This window comes from Anser brachyrhynchus (assembly GCF_964034855.1).
Source record: "Anser brachyrhynchus genome assembly, chromosome: 2".
Taxonomy (NCBI): domain Eukaryota; kingdom Metazoa; phylum Chordata; class Aves; order Anseriformes; family Anatidae; genus Anser; species Anser brachyrhynchus.
The window spans coordinates 31618229-31634105 of record NC_137695.1 but is presented as its reverse complement, the minus strand read 5'-3'; the positions used below and the strand labels follow the sequence as shown (position 1 = coordinate 31634105).

Here is a 15877-nt window from a genome sequence, read left to right as displayed (position 1 = left end):
TCATCCACAGTGTGCTCGGTGATTGAGGACGTTACTTAAACTGCTAAATTTGTTTTCTGTCTGGTTTGGTAAAATCAAAAAGGCATATGTTTAGTTTTTTTTTTCATCAAAGATCCCTTAAAAGCAGGGCAGGCTTTAAGACAGTGTTTCCTGAAACAGGAATCACAAAACAGAATGGGATCATCCAAATGGCAAAGCAAAAGGTGGTTTGCCAACTGGAAATGAATTTATGCATAGGTACTCTTATATTTACTTGCACAGTTTCTCTTTCTCCCTTTCTTTCTCTGTCATTCTCTCACTCTCCTTTCCTTGTTTCCCCTCAGGTCTTCCTCCTCCCCTAGCAAAAACAGGTAATAAATTCATCGATTTATTACAACTGTGAAAATTTATTAAAGATGCTCTAATTAAGCATTCCCACAAGCTAACTTTGCAGTGCAGCACCAAATTCTCCATCTGAGAAAGATGAGCTTTTTAGAAAAACAATTGGTAACCTTTTGGATTTTCATTAAATAACTACAGGTTTTTACCAGGGAAAGGTCGGAAAGTTGATCAATTTGTCTATGATGTTACAGCTTCTAGGAGTTTAACAAGCTGCACTGAAAATAAGATTAATGGTTAATGCCTTTTAAACATGACCTTTTTAGACTTATTTCAGCTATTGAACTTTTAATTGGACGAATCAGAGTTCTCCCACCACCACGTCAGCCAAAATGATTAAGGCAGTTTGTGGTGGTTTTACCCTGCTGGGCAGCTTAGGTCCACCACAACCATTCCCTGACTCCCCCTCCTCAAAAGAGGAGGGGGAGAACAAAGTACGGTGGACAGAAAAAGGCTCATGGGTTGAGATAATTTAATTAAAGGTAAAAGAAAGAGGGGAAAATAATCAAAGGCTGTGTGGAAGCAAAGAGAAAACAAAACAATTATTCTCTGCTTTCCATCAAAAAGCTGGTTTTGGCCACATGCTGGGAAGCACGACTTCAATATGCATAGCAGTTGTGCGTGGAGGACAGGTGTCTTTGTAACAAGAACCCCCCCCTCTCCTTCCCCTTTCCCAGCTTTTATTGCTGAGTGTGACATCATATGGCATGGAATATCCCTTTGGTCAGCTGTGGTGCTCTTACCCAGCTGGGCAGCTGAACTCCACCACAGCTGCTCTCTCACTCCCTCCCCTCACAGGAAGAGGGGGAGAAAATACAATGGCAAAGGCTCAAGGGTTGAGATAAGGATGGGGAGATGACTCAACAATTATGGTCATAGGCAAAACAGGCTCATAGAGAGATCAATGTAATTTATTGCCTATATCACTAGCAGATTAGAGCACTGAGAAACTAAAAGCAAACTAAAGACACCTTACTCCCATCTACCCCCTCCTTCCCCTGAGTGGGCTGTGGTCAGTCTGGAGTTTCATCTCCACCGCTGCTTCACGGTCACTCCCTGCCCCTGCTCCATGTGGGGTCCCTCCCACGGGATGCCGTCCTTCCCAAACTGAGCCTCCGTGGGCTGCCCACAGGCAGCAGCTCTTCAAGAACTGCTCCCACACGGCTCCGTACCATGGGGTCCATCCCCCAGGAGCAAACTGCTCCAGCACGGGTCCCCCACGGGCGGCAGCTCCCCCCAGACCCCCTGCTCCTGCGTGGGCTCCTCTCCACGGGCTGCAGCTCCGGCCCGGGGCCTGCTCCTGCAGGGGCTCTCCATGGGCCGCAGCCTCCTCCAGGCCACATCCACCTGCTCCACCGGGGGCTCCTCCACGGGCTGCAGCGTGGAGATCTGCTCCGTGTGGGACCCATGGGCTGCAGGGGGACAGCCTGCTCCACCAGGGGCCTCTCCACAGGCCGCAGGGGAACTGCTGCTGCGTGCCTGGAGCACCTCCTGCCCTCCTGCTGCACTGAGCTTGGGGGCTGCAGGGCTGGTTCTCAATCTTCACCATCCCAGCTGCTGTTGCACTGCAGATTTTTTTTCTCTTTCTTAAATATGCTATCACAGAGGTGCAAAAAGCCTTGGTTATTGGCTCAGCTCTGGCCAGTGGCGGGTCCCTTTGGAGCTGGCTGGAGCTGGCTCTGACCTGACATGGGGCAGCTGCTGGGCTCTGCAGATCTGGCAGATGCCACCCCTGCAGTCCCCCTGCTGCCAAGCCTTTGCCATGTAAACACAATACATCAGTTTAGGTCAGCTGCCTTGGTGATGTCCTCTCCCAACCTCCTGGCCACCTCAAGCCTGCTGGCTCTGGGGCATGGGGAGAGAGTCGTGGTGCTGTGACCAGCACTGATTAGCAATAGACAAAACATTGGTGAGAGATCAATGCTGTTCTAGCTACATGTATAGAGCACAACACTAATGTGGACCATTGCAGGGAAAGCTAACTCCATCCCAGCCAGACCTAGCACACGCTTAGACTTATCCTAAAAGACTTGTGTTCATAAAATTGTCTTTAAACTTCCTTGCTTTCATAGCCCAGTTAAGGCATTCTGTCAATGTTAGTCAACAGTGGCTTGTGATTGTTTCTCTTCGTGGATATTTCAATTTTATAAAATAATATTGCTCTAAAATAGTTTGATAGCATGGAGTAAAATTTTGGGGGACAAATGGGTTTGTAAGGTGAAATGCCAAGTTCTCTAGAGGGAAGGAAAATAACAAGTTTGAAAAGTGTGTATGTTTTAATTACGCTAGATACTTCAATGTGATAGAGAATAAACATTGAATTGGAACCGTTTGCAAAACAAATATTATTATGAATATCAAATCTGAGTTTGATCTTCCAATCTGTTATTAGTTACTCTGACATTTTTTCCCTATTATGAAAGCTTTGATGTTGACCTGCTATCTCTTACTGGAAACATAAACATTTAGAATGAAAGGATATTGACATAAAATTTTGTTTGCAAACAAACTGCTTTTAACTTATTTTTTTCCATTGCTAACTTGCCTAATAAAAACCTGTGAAGTCCATTGTATTTGTTTATGGACAGTTTCACTTTTGGATTGTTAGTACTGCAATTCTTGGCTTAAAGCAATGCTTAAAGTCTGAGTAAGCTGGGCATCAGACCAGGAGCATCAAAAATTAGTCCTCTCACCTTGCTTACATGCTATCCCCAAAAGGCATCATTTAGCAGGTACCCAAAATACTAACCTGTAGCAATGAGGGTATGTGTTTTTTCTGGCTTTAGCTCTCAATACATAAAACAGCAACAAAAAAGAAGCTTATCAAAATCATTGGGTATGCTTAAGAGGCATTTTGAAAATGTTACCTGCCTCATGCTTTGATAGTTTCCTAATGATCTTTTGTACCTCGGTATACTTTTCTAAGGAAAAGGCAGAAATTTCTCAGATAACTTTTTTTTTTTTTTCTCTAATAGAATGAAAAAATGTATAATAGAATGGCTTGGGCTGGAAGGGACCTTAAAGATCACCCTGTTCCAACCTTCCTGCTGTGGGCAAGGCCACCTCCCACCAGACCAGGTTGCCCAAAGCCCTATCCAGCCTGGCTTTGAACACCTCCAGGGATGGGGCATCTACAGCTTCTCTGGGCAACATGATCCAGTGCCTCACCACCCTCTGAGTGAAGAATTTCCTCCAAACTTCTAATTTAAATCTCCCCTCTTTTAGTTTAATACTGTTAACCCTTGTAATGGCTTTCTCTTACACCCTGGTAAAGGGTCCCTCTCCATCTTTCTTGTAAAGCCCCCTTTAGGTATAAGAACGCTGCTACGAGGTCTCCCCAGAGACCTTATTATTTCAATGCAGAGTTTGTTTTTCTAGCTGAAGTATAAAATTACTCTGAAAAAAGGATTTTATAGAATTAATGCTAGCTTTGCTAGTAATGTTAATACTGTTTCAATATTTTACTGTAGAGTGGTCTTCTCGGAAAGAAGTGTTCCTTACAGGTTTTGTATTTATCTTTTATTTGTATTTAATGTATTTTATGTTTGTACAGGCAAAGATGTGTAACATATTTATGGAACTTTGGGTTTCTACAGAGAAATATCTGTAATTTTCACTCGTTTCATTTACTTGTATCCAATGACAGCTATCAGTTGTGCTTTAATTTTAATTTTTTACTGTGCCTTGTAAAATTCTCCCCTCTACCATATAACTTCCTCAGTGTAATGGGTCTGGCTGGGATGGAGTTAAGTTTCTTCATAGCAACTCACAGAGTGCTGTGTTTTAGATTTGTGACCAAAACAATGTTGATAATACACCCATGTTTTAGCTATTGCTGAACAGTGTTTGCACAGTGTCAAGGCCTTTTCTGTTTCTCACACTGTCCTGCCAGCAAGTTAGCTGGGGGGAAGATTCTGGGAGGGGACACGGCCAGGACAGCTGACCCCAGCTAACCAAAGAGATATTGCATGCCATATAATGCTATGCTCAGCAATAAAAAGGGAGAGAAGGGAGTTTAGGGAGGTTAGCCATCTTTCTCTTGGGAACTGGCTGGGCATTTACCCATGGGAGGTGGTGAGTGATTGCCTTTGCATCACTTCTTTTGTTTTCTTTCTTTTTTCTTCAACTTCTTCTTTGCTTATTAAACTTTTTTTTATCTCAACCAACAACTTTTCTTGCTGTTACTCTTCCTTTCCTCTTTCCCTGTCCCACAGAGATGGGTCCTAGGTGGGAATGAGTGAGTGACTATGTGGTGCCTAGCTGTTTTCCAGGATTAATTCACAACACAGTTCATAGCATAACTGTTTTTATTACTATGTTTGACCAGGAAAGCTTTTGAAGTTCTACATCCATTTAAACACAAAAAGAAATCCACATCATGCTGTACATTGCTGGTAACTGAAGTCATTCTGTTGCATTTGCTGCAGTCTTCAAAGTATGATAGCTCTTAAAATTTGTGCAGTGGAGGCATTGGCCATCAAGTCTACGTTGCAGTGTTAATTTCCACTTTCATCCTCTCCCTCTAATTACAAGTAGGAATCAAGTGAGCCCCAGGCTGACTTGTGTGTGTTTCTTTATAAGGGTTGGAAGCAGCACTTAAGGTTTCTATATGCATTTGTGTTTTTCTATATGCATTTGTGTTACTAAGCCTCAAATCACATTTGTTGCTTAAATTGGATTGATCATATGAAAGTCATCCATTACGGAACATACCAGATGCTGAAGTATATAAAAATAATGTGATACTACACTTGATGGCAAAAGCCCTATAATGTTAAGAATGAAAAATGCATTTTACTCCCCAACCTGTGCACAGCCCTTAGGTCTCAATAAACTTTTTAATATTATTTGGGAAGATGGAAATAAAACATACTGATATGTTGGAATGAAAGTATCAGAAAACCAGTAACTTCCACAGTTATTTTAAATAAAAATTTTTTCATCATAACTGATAAAAACAATAGAAAATTCTGAACTTGCTTGTGCTACTCTTTAGACCTTTCCCACCACCTATTTCCTTTTGTCTTCAAATGAAACTGCTGCTCTTTTTGAGACTGAGTGATAGGAAATTTAAATTATCCAGCCGTGATTTACTTTCTTATAATAGAGCTGTGTTTCTTGTGTGCAGTGGAATGTTTCTTTGAATGAAGGAAAAGCAATGAATTCTTATGTAGTAGGATGAGCTAGAGCTTTTCACATGTTCTTATTTCTGCAGCTAGTTAAGATTACTTCTTTTAGTTAAACTAACAACACTCACATAACCTTTATTACATTCAAAAACGCCACTAAAGCTAGAGCAGTAAGAAAACAGTTGGAAGGGAGTGTTTCACACCGAGCTGAGTCCCATGCTGCCTAGTTTTGTGTTCATTTCATTAACTAATCAAGTGCTTATCCAAAGAGTTAGGCTTTTCTACATCCCCTTATTCTTACTGAAGGATGATTTTGTGTATTTCCCTGCTGCATTCATAGTGCAGTCATATCCTTCTCAGAATTATTGTATAGGATGAAGAACTGGAGCCCTTGCATCCTCCCTTTGTGTCATAGTTTGTCTGTCCTAGAAGTTCTGTTGTGCATTTGAGCCTTCTCGAGATGCGTACAAACATACCACTTACCTGTCTCATTTGGAAGTATCTGCCCTGATATACCCCGAGTTTACATTTCTTTGTCAGGTGGGCTGATTTATGCTACAGTATATCACCTAACATGGTTATAATGCATCAAACATTTATTAGGCCATTATCTTGTGTCTAACAACATTTATAAGGAAATGCCTAGGAAAGAATCAGATCAGGGCAAGCATACATGACACCCCTAATTCTCTCCCCCTACTCAGTTATTGTTAATCTAAGTACTTCCTGAGCCAGAGCTGTTTTCTGTGGAATTACTAGCCTTTAATAGATTTATTCTCCATGGTCTTCTCTAGGGTCCTGAAGCCCAAGTAGACTGTTAGCATCCACTGCATCCTGTAACAAACAGCTACATGGACTGGAAAAGAAAGAGAGATGGTTCTTCACAAAATAGTGTCCTAATCCCAATGTCTTGTTTCCAAGTAGTAACAGTCTGCTGAGATCACATCGTTTTATATGTGAATTACACATGCAGTGTTTTACATTTGTCTATATTAAAATTCATTTGTCATTTTTACTGCCTAGTTACTCAGTTTATAATGGTCTTTCTACATTTCATTTGTCAGTTATACCCTAATAAACTTTGTGTCATTAGCAAACTCATATTATTGCTTACTCATTTCTTCCAGTTCGTTTATGGATATGTTGAACAGCGTAGGTTCTGTAACAGATCCCACCTGATCTGTCTGAATGCTGGTCTGAGAACTCACCATTTACTTCTGCCCTCTCTTTCTGTGTTTTCAGCAAGTCAGAATTCATGTCAGGAATTCTGTCTTATATCGTGACACCTCAGTTTTCTTAAAAAATATTTGGAAAGGAATTTTGTTGAAAGTCTTGAAAATCCCAGTGAATTTCTGGCATCAACAGTCCACCCACACTTTCAAATAGTTCCAACAAGTTCCCGCTTGGAAAGTTCCCTGTACAAAAGAAAGATTCATTGATTCTACCATCATCGTTAATCTGATGTCCACCATTACTATCCACTATTTCATTTTTTGTTACATTGCCTGATATAGGCTAAAGACTTAGTATTTTGTAGAGTACTAAATCCATCCAGACTTTTCTTGGTTTAAATTGAATGATGATTGACTGTGAGTCAGCAGTGTGCCCAGGTGGCCAAGAAGGCCAACAGCATCCTGGCTTGTATCAGGAATAGTGTAGCCAGCAGGAGCAGGGAGGCGATCGTCCTTCTGTACTCAGCTCTGGTGAGGCTGCACCTCAAGTACTGTGTTCCACTTTGGGCCCCTCAGTACAAGAAGGACATCGAGGCCCTGGAGCATGTCCAGAGCAGAGTCCTGTGAGGAGTGGCTGAGGGAACTGGGGTTGTGTAGTCTGAGGAAAAGGAGGCTCAGGGGAGACTTTATCACAGTCTTCAATTACCTTAAAGGAGGCTATAGCGGGAAAAATACAAGGGGAAATTTCTTCACTGAAAGGGTTGTGAAGTATTGGAACAGGCTGCCCAGCAAAGTAGTTGAGTCACCATCCCTGGAGGTCTTCAAAAAACCTGTAGATGTAGTGGACTTGGCAATGCTAGGTTAAAGGTTGGATCTTAGAGATCTTTTCCAACGTAAATGATTCTGTGATTCGGTGACTGCTGTCATCCAGTTGTGACTGCTAAGGCAATTGTTGAACTAGAGATTATGCACCCCCATTAGGAGCTGAGATTCAGGACTGCTGGGTGAATATCGTATAGTCCTGAGGATTTGCTATGTTCCTCCCTTTAATTTCGTCCATACCTCTTCCATAGTAACTGCAGGTTTACAGGTTCTTTGATTGGTCATTGACAAGGAGGAGATCCATCATGTAAATTTCCCCACACCGATTCAGCAAATTAATTTCCTCTTCAATAGCTGCATCTTTTCTGAGCCTTTACTGTACACATTTAACATCAGTTGGTCCTACAACCTGGCAGACTTCCTTCTTTTGATGTGTCTTAGGAAAAATATTATTGTTGGTTTTGATTCTTTTTGCTAGCAGTTCCTTATTTATTTATTTTTTTTTACTGTATTTTTGTATTTATTATGCCTTAATTTATGATTCTATTTCCTCCATTTGGGCATGTTTGCAGCTTTTTGAAAGATGCCTTCTTGTTCTTACAACCTCCGTTATCCTGCTGTTTCAGTGTACCACCCTCTTGCTGCCCTCCCTCAAGCCTTCCACTCTCCCCCATGACCCCAGCACTGGCTTGTGCTTTCAATATCGTTACCCACAGTAGCTTCCACATCGCCTGTGAGGATTTAATTCTTGTAGCTGCTCATTTACATTCTTTTTAACTTTTTAAGGACGCTTTCATTATGTGTTTTTATTTTCTGTCCCTTTGTCATTTTACAGTGAGTTTTTGTAATCTAGGCTCATTTCCTTAGCTTTGAGACATTCTGAGATGATTGTTTTCTACATTCAAAATACAACACAAAATATGGTTTCTTCTGCTGGGGGTTGGAACTGGATGATCTTTAAGGTCCCTTCCAACCTAAGCCATTCTATGATTCTTTTGTTGATTTCACTGTCTTGCTCTCTCATCTCCTTCCCTGCCACTCTTTAATTTCTTCTTTCTCCCTCTGTCTGCGGTATTGCTGTACTCTTTCTTGGCTTTTAATCCTGGCTCTTTCAGAAGTCCAGATCTTCACTCTTCTTATAGGTCTAGCTGCATTACCTGGTTCCTGTAGCAAGATTTCTTATATTTTGGCCCATTTCATTTCTACTTATTGGGTCAGGAAACCTGTCCTTCAGTTCTGCCTTCCATTACCTTTTTTCTTTCTTTCTTTGCTCTGTATTTATCACACTGTCTCAGCATCATCTGGCTCCTCTTTTGGCCTGTCACCCTGGAGTTGTTTTTCAGCAGGTATCTGCAAATTTTGTCTTGTCTGGACAGGCTTTCTTCAGCCTCATGCCCTAGCCGAATCTCACCTTCTCAGTTTTCTAGCGCCACATACTTCCTGCATGCTGACCATCTTTCTGGATCTGTATTTGTTTCTCTTTGCTACATGAGTATTACTTTCATCTCCTGCATATCTCTGTCTTTGTAGAGAAAGGACAAAGGAAAATTCTCATGGAAGCTCCCCTGATGTTTATGAATGGCTCTTAGCATACTCATATGCCCTTTTCAGTTATGATTTCTCATTTAGCTATTTGCCTTATGTTGTCTGTTCATTTACTGTGTTCAAAGGTGCAAATATGCCCTTGCTCCTTCGGCGTTGCTTATCCACACACACCAAGAAGCTCACAGATCTTGCTGTAGCATCCAAACCAGCCAGCCACCAAGAGACAAGCAAACGAATTTGCTTACAGCCAATAAATACGTGTTGTTTCTCTTCACCGAGGATAAGGGCCAAAACAATCTGAGTGCGTTCTGCTGCTGGCTTCTGGTTGCTGAGAGCTATTTACTTTTCAACATTTAGAGATAACAGAAGCAAATCTTGTGGCATCTTCATCTCACTAATATGAAGTCTCTAAACATTTCTGGCTTTCATCTATATCGGTTTTGGAACATCTGGGTCTGAAGATATGTTCATATCTCAAGACAGTCTGAGATGCATAGCGTTTGAAGTTAGATTAAACTCTACTCTGAAAATTCTCTTAAGACATGGAAGTGCAAGAATTTTGGTAGGGTTAACAAAGGTAGAATGAGGTATTGTTGTATTTCATTAAAAATAACTGTCATTCAGAGAAAGACGTTTAGATCATAGGGAATATCCATGGGTATTGATTTTTGTCTGAATGTTGTCATGAAATGTTTTCTGAAAGTTTTCCTATCATATGCATGAATTAAAAAAAGTTAGAAAATGTCACAGTTACATATAATTTCAAGCATCTGCAGTCTGAGCTAATTATGTTTGATTTTAAAACATTCTTTGAGCTGTTATTTTCCGAAGCCAATTTTAATTCATCCTTCTAAATAATATTTTAATTATATTCCAAACCTTACAGTGTAATTTCCCACCATTTCAGAGAAGTGATACTTTCTATTGAGAGTCAGAGACATTCACAATGTGCTAAATAAAATCCCCTTGATTTATAACTGTTTTGATCTCTGAAGTTTCCACCAAGTAGAATCTTTTAAAAAATAGGACTGTTTACATTTGGGTTTGATTCAACCTGTGTGGTACTGGCAGCAGTGTGAATGCTCATTTTTGGCAGAGCCTCTGCTTTCAGCGTTTTCACTGACTCGGTTTTTCCATTCCAACAGAGATACGTGTTTAAGTATTTCTGACTTGTGTAGTTAATTCCAGTGTTCAGCGCTTACATTTATCAGTCCAGGTGTTAAGCTGTTTAGGCAAAATTTTTAGCAAAACATCTGAGAGGTAAAAATAATGTGATCTCTACATAAAAGACAGCAGTAAAATGAGGTACACTTTTTGAGCCTGACTGCACTAAAACTTTTATGTCCACTCGTTCCCCAAGCTGTGCAATCTTAAAAGTTTCTTTCTGTAGTGTGAGATTTTTCATTATACAAAATGAGGCTTCAGAGGTAGGTCAGATACTACTAGTGCCATAGTTCAGTTTTTGATTTTTGTCCTCAAAGCATGCTTTGTGCTTGCAATGTTTGAAGCACAAAGATTAGTCTGTGAAATTACGGCATGACTGTCATTACAAGCTCATGGAGTTCATGAGTTAAAATTATTGCTCTTGTCAAAAGGGACAGCGTTTGCCTTTTTCCCCTGAGGTTTTGAGTAACCATCCTCCCTCTTTTGATTCTGCTGTTGGAAGGAAAGGAGATGCTAGTTCCTTCTGTATAAGGTGAATTATTTCTTTTAAGGACCACCCTGTCAGGGTGCGGGAAGCTCCTGTTCTTGTGCACATTTTTCTTATTCTGCTGATAAGAAATTTTAATGGAAAGCTTTTCCCTCTTCCACTACCAGATATATATGTTGCATAGTGACATAACTTTTGGAGGTTTAACATATTGTTATGTAAGATATGGGATGGCTGGGCAAAACATGATACAGTAACCCAGAGCAGAGGTGAAGAATCCTGAATCTGTTTCTAAAAATAGATACAGAGTAGGCTGTCATTTTTGGGCAAAAGTAAAACTGAAGCAAATGTATGATATTTCAGAGTTTGTATTTATTTATTGAATTTTTAAAACCATCCATAAAACGCTCCAGATGTCTGTATTAGGCAGGAATTTAACTCTTTTGTTAATTCTTGAAAAGTAGCTGAAATACTGCAATGATTAGGGTCTAAAATAATCACATTCAATGAGATTGAAATATTGACATTCAGATAAATGCATACAACTGCAAATAAACCTTGATGATTTTGCTATTTCAAAACCTGTTTGACAGTAGATGGTATGGTCTAATTATCTGAAAAATTGAATGGAAACAGTTTCCACTGAAAAGTTTAAATTCAAACTATTTTAAAATTATGTAAGCCTATCATACTGTATTTCTCCTAGATAAAATATTTTATGGTGAGAACATTATTTAATCATTTCTTAGATCGGTGAGCATTACATCATCCATCAGGAAAGTTTCTTATTATTGTTAGAATCCCACTATGGAATAGAAGCCTAGGAGGGAAGATGGTTTAGGAAAGGATTTTGTTGCACGTCTTCTCCCAAACTGCTTGTTTGCTTTGTTACACTTCCTTGCAAGCACAGTTTTAGGAGAAGTTGAGTGTACTAGATGATACTTTATCATGTGCACATTTTAAAGAACACAAATTTAGATAAGGCAGATTCTTAATGCTCTATGTATATTCTGGTAAATTTGTACTTAGCTGTTTGATCCCACAGGAAAGCCTAGATTAAATGCAGCTCTAAACAGTGCATGGTTTTAGGTCAGTCTCTGTGGGAGGCTGTGGGTCACTTTCAAGTTTCCATGCTTCATCTCTGGCAGGGAGGGTTTGGTCTGATAGAAACCATGCCTTCCCCTGTGTGCATAAAATAAGTAGATTGGTTGTAATTACTCTGATACTGTGATAGGTGTGCAGTTCAAAAGCTCCTTACTTTTAGGGAGCAAAGTTCAAGTTTCAGTGAAAATCATCGCTTTGTAACTAATGGATATGCTCAGAAGGTTGCAGTCTAGACTAAGTGATGGTTCCTTCGTATTGAACTGAGAATAAATATTCAACAGATTTAAAATTGCTTTAGAACAGTAAAACAAAATATGTTAAATTTTTATGAAGAGTTTACTGGTGGAAAGTTACTTCTGATCAATAAACTCTGCTTGGTACAAATTACATGCCTAGATTAAGGGAGAACTTTGTCAGTGCCTTGCATATCTGACTCAGGCATTTTAAAGGTAGTATGCCTTGACATGGCTCGTGATAACAACGCATCTCAAGAGTAAATTTTAAGTCCCTTCTCATAAGGCCACACCAAGTCCTTATTTAAAAGTTATGCTGGTATGATTTCTTTTGTCAGCAGCTCCTTATTACTGTCTAAGAGCTTGAAACTGGTCTGTTCCTAAAAGAGATGGACTCAATAGCTCAGTAGTGGACAATTGGCAGTACTAATCCTGTGCCCTCTATAGTCTTCCTGTGAAAATAATTTTAACTGGGATATTTCTAGAAGAAATAGCACAGAATTACTATTTTTATGGAATAATAGAAAAATTATTCTCTGTTTCTTGTTTCTAAATTTTTTGGAGAGGTGATTAATCAGATTTGTTTATAAACCTTCAAACTGCTTTGGAATGATTTACATTGCTCTTTGGGGACTTCTGGAGTTCCAGTAAACAGGTTTGGTTTTATGTCAGAGTTCAACTTACTAAAATTTACTCCAAAACCAATTTTAAGTAGTTACCCATGCTACTAAATAACAGGTAATCATGCATTTATTAATCCTGTTGGTGTCAGGTTTTGCTGATTAGCATGGTAGTAACTCTTAATTGGTGCGTTACAGGAAGAGAAGGCAAACATCACAATAGTTTTGCAATTTTTGCATGAATTTTTCAAAAGATATGATATTTGGAAAAAAATACAATTATAGTTGTATATAAGCACAGCTTCTTAGCTTTTTAAGGTTTTATTGAAATCTTAGATTATTTCATGTTTATGTCTTTTTTTTTAACCTGACAATTGAGAACAGTGCATTTCACTACCTAGAATCATCCAACAAATGTAAAATTTTATTTATTTATTTATTTATTTTTGTGGAGATTATTGAACAACTGGCCTGGTGTACTCAGATATATTTTCTCACTTTCCTTAATTCTATCTCTGACCAGTCAATTTTTTGCTTCCAGATATCTTGTCATCCCACCTTTGAAGACAAATTGGAAAAAAACACATGACTTTCTGTCACTTGAATAAACCCATTTTCCCAAACAATATAATCTCTTTGCTGAAATAGTTCATCCCAGGAATGAGAGTGTGGGTAAAATTCATTGACATAGGAAAGTAGCTGCCAGAAGTTCCTAATTATTCTAATGGAGCTTTTCACATGTTGTGTGAGAAACAAAAATAGCAAAGGTGTGCCTGCTTTATCTAGGCACTAGTTCTGTCAGGTGTAGTGATACTTCTGTTGTTAACAGGGCTTGTGCATGTAGTGAAGAGAGGGTATGATTTCATGTGCCGACAACTCCTTATTACTCTCTTATTGCTGTCTGTGAGAGCTTGAAAGTATTCTAAAAGAGATGGATTTGAACAAAATCAGTGGCTAACATACACAGAACCTTAGAAATTAGAGTAAGAAAAATGTAATTGATCATCCAGCCTCTTCCACTCTACTACTAAGATTATTCTTTTAAGTGAACATTATTGTCTTTGCCTTCCTTCTGTGTTGGTTTTAGTACTCTTGCCCATCTTGAATAGGTGACTTGGTAACGGCTTGTCTGAACTATATATTTGCTTTGTATAACCGTCTATTTCTTATTTTCTTTCTTTGGCAAAGACATTTTGTGTAATTAACTCTGCATATTTTTACTCATCTAATTCTTTCTGTTATGAACTAGGCCATTCTCCCCTTCTATTCAGCAAGTCCATATATTTTGTACTAATTAATATTCCAGAGTTAAGAGGAACCGCTTGGAGGCTCACTGGCTCAGGCCTAATTATCGCCTACATATTCCTGGTTAAGTGGGACATGAGCGATATCTTTTCAAATACAGAGACATACAGAAATGTTCAGGGTTATTATTAAAAAGCAACCCTTTTTTCCCCTCCGGTTGTTTGTCTGAATCGCACTAATGTTCAATTACGGCTTATTTTATAATTCAAGGTCTTCCTTCATGTTGCCTTTTGGAAACGATGTTCACTCTTGCTTCAGGTCAAAGTCCATCACAACACGGCAGACATAAGACAGCTTTCTCTTCACAGAAAAAAATGAAGATGACATTTATGTTAAAATAGTTTTTTCCTAAACAATTGTAGTAGCACTGGTGAAGCCATCAAAGTGGTGTGACCGCAGGTGTAACAATCAAAAGGGGTAACCCACATGGTGCAGGTATGTAAGAGCTGCGAGTAAGAATTGTTTTCCAGAAGCAGAGTAGCTGTGTTTAAGATAGTACTTGCCAGCATAATTACGGATATGAAAGATCAGATTCACCCAGGGTAGGAACGTTGGGCAAAATAGCTCAGAGAGTGCTAATTTACAGCATGAGCTTTATCGCTGAGTACTTTGGTGTTAATTAGTTTTGGCTAGTACAGTCGTATGATGTTGGTCCAATATGCTCTTTTTGTTACTATGATTTTATCATTGGTAGCAGCATGTTTATTGTTTCTGCAAGCTTTAGAGTGCACTGTAAGCAAGTCGATATCCTTACACTTGTGTTCAGTCCAAGTTTGTCATCTCTGGGATTCAACTTTATTTGGTACCAAAGCTGAGTAGAAGATACGTGTAAAACTGACCAAAAGTCTCAATTAAATGTAGAATGGTTTTGTTGGATAAGATTAGGAAAAACTCCCTTAGGTCAGAATAACCACCTCTTTTTAAAGTGCAGGTCTATAGGTGTGAATGAGTATTTACATTATCTGTTAAGTGGGTAATTGGAAAAGAGGTAATTAGGACTGCATTATGGATGTCCTTAACTACACTGTTGGACACCTCTTGGTGACACTGTTGAGATACAGCCTCAAGCTTAAAGAACTAAATGCCTTGCTACTAATAACTTCTTGTTAGTTTAACTCAATAATGAATTTAGACGTGACTTGGGAAAACATTATTTTTCCTAGCATTCTCTCTCTCTCTCTGTAAAATTTGAAACTACTTTTTTCAAAGTAATCTTTTTGGTTATCTGTAGTCTAACTGAAAATGAATGCTGTTAGACCTGTGATCAGGAATGCCCTACGTACAGGAAATTGTATGCGGTATTATGTGATTGTCATGGCTCTGGTTAATTTGACAATCTCTACCAACAGTGGCAGGTATGTTCCAAAAACTGTGTGAAACAGGAGACTGAAAGTTTAAATGGACTTGACAGTATGTATTCTAAAACTGCTTTCTAGCTGAACAAAGAACTTAGACAATTAACTACAACCTTAGAAGATGTGAACTCAATTCTCTCTTCTAACTCAGACTTGAATTTGCATTTTCCTCACCAAAGTTGAAGCCAAGGGATTCTTCTTGACAAAAAGAGTATATATATATTAAAAAAAAAAAAAAAGGAGAAAATTGTAGGACACCCAGATGCAAAAGATACTCAGCTTCAGTCATGGATTTCAAAATGGAATTGGTTACCTGATAAGTTTTGAGGAGAAACGTTTAAGTCCTACCCTGTCTTTGGCCTTTTAGTGACTTGCTTTGGTGCCTTGTTGTTTAGAGAGCTGTGCTTTGAATTCCAGCCCAGCTGCCTCATTCTCAACAGACATTTTAACTGAACCTTAATGATTTTGCTACTGATGGTAGTACTTACTCTATATGCTTGCTTTCTTAGCTATGGTTCACTGCAGGATGTTAGAGGGACCAGCGTGGCCATTTCTGTTTTTTG

General features: G+C 39.1%; 1 protein-coding gene across 4 annotated transcripts in view; it reads left to right on the top strand.

Moving 5' to 3' along the window:
* The window catches only part of CRPPA (CDP-L-ribitol pyrophosphorylase A), a 126968-nt gene that overhangs the window by 75080 nt on the left and 36011 nt on the right, over window positions 1-15877 (top strand). Inside the window, exon 10 of one of the 4 annotated variants that reach the window (XM_080582637.1) lies at window positions 3354-3726. The exons of the other annotated variants lie outside the window; for them this stretch is intronic. Coding sequence (XP_080438763.1) covers window positions 3354-3488 — 135 coding nt within the window. The 3' untranslated portion in view covers window positions 3489-3726. Of the gene's footprint in view, window positions 1-3353; window positions 3727-15877 lie in introns of those variants that run through there. 4 annotated transcript variants of the gene reach the window in all.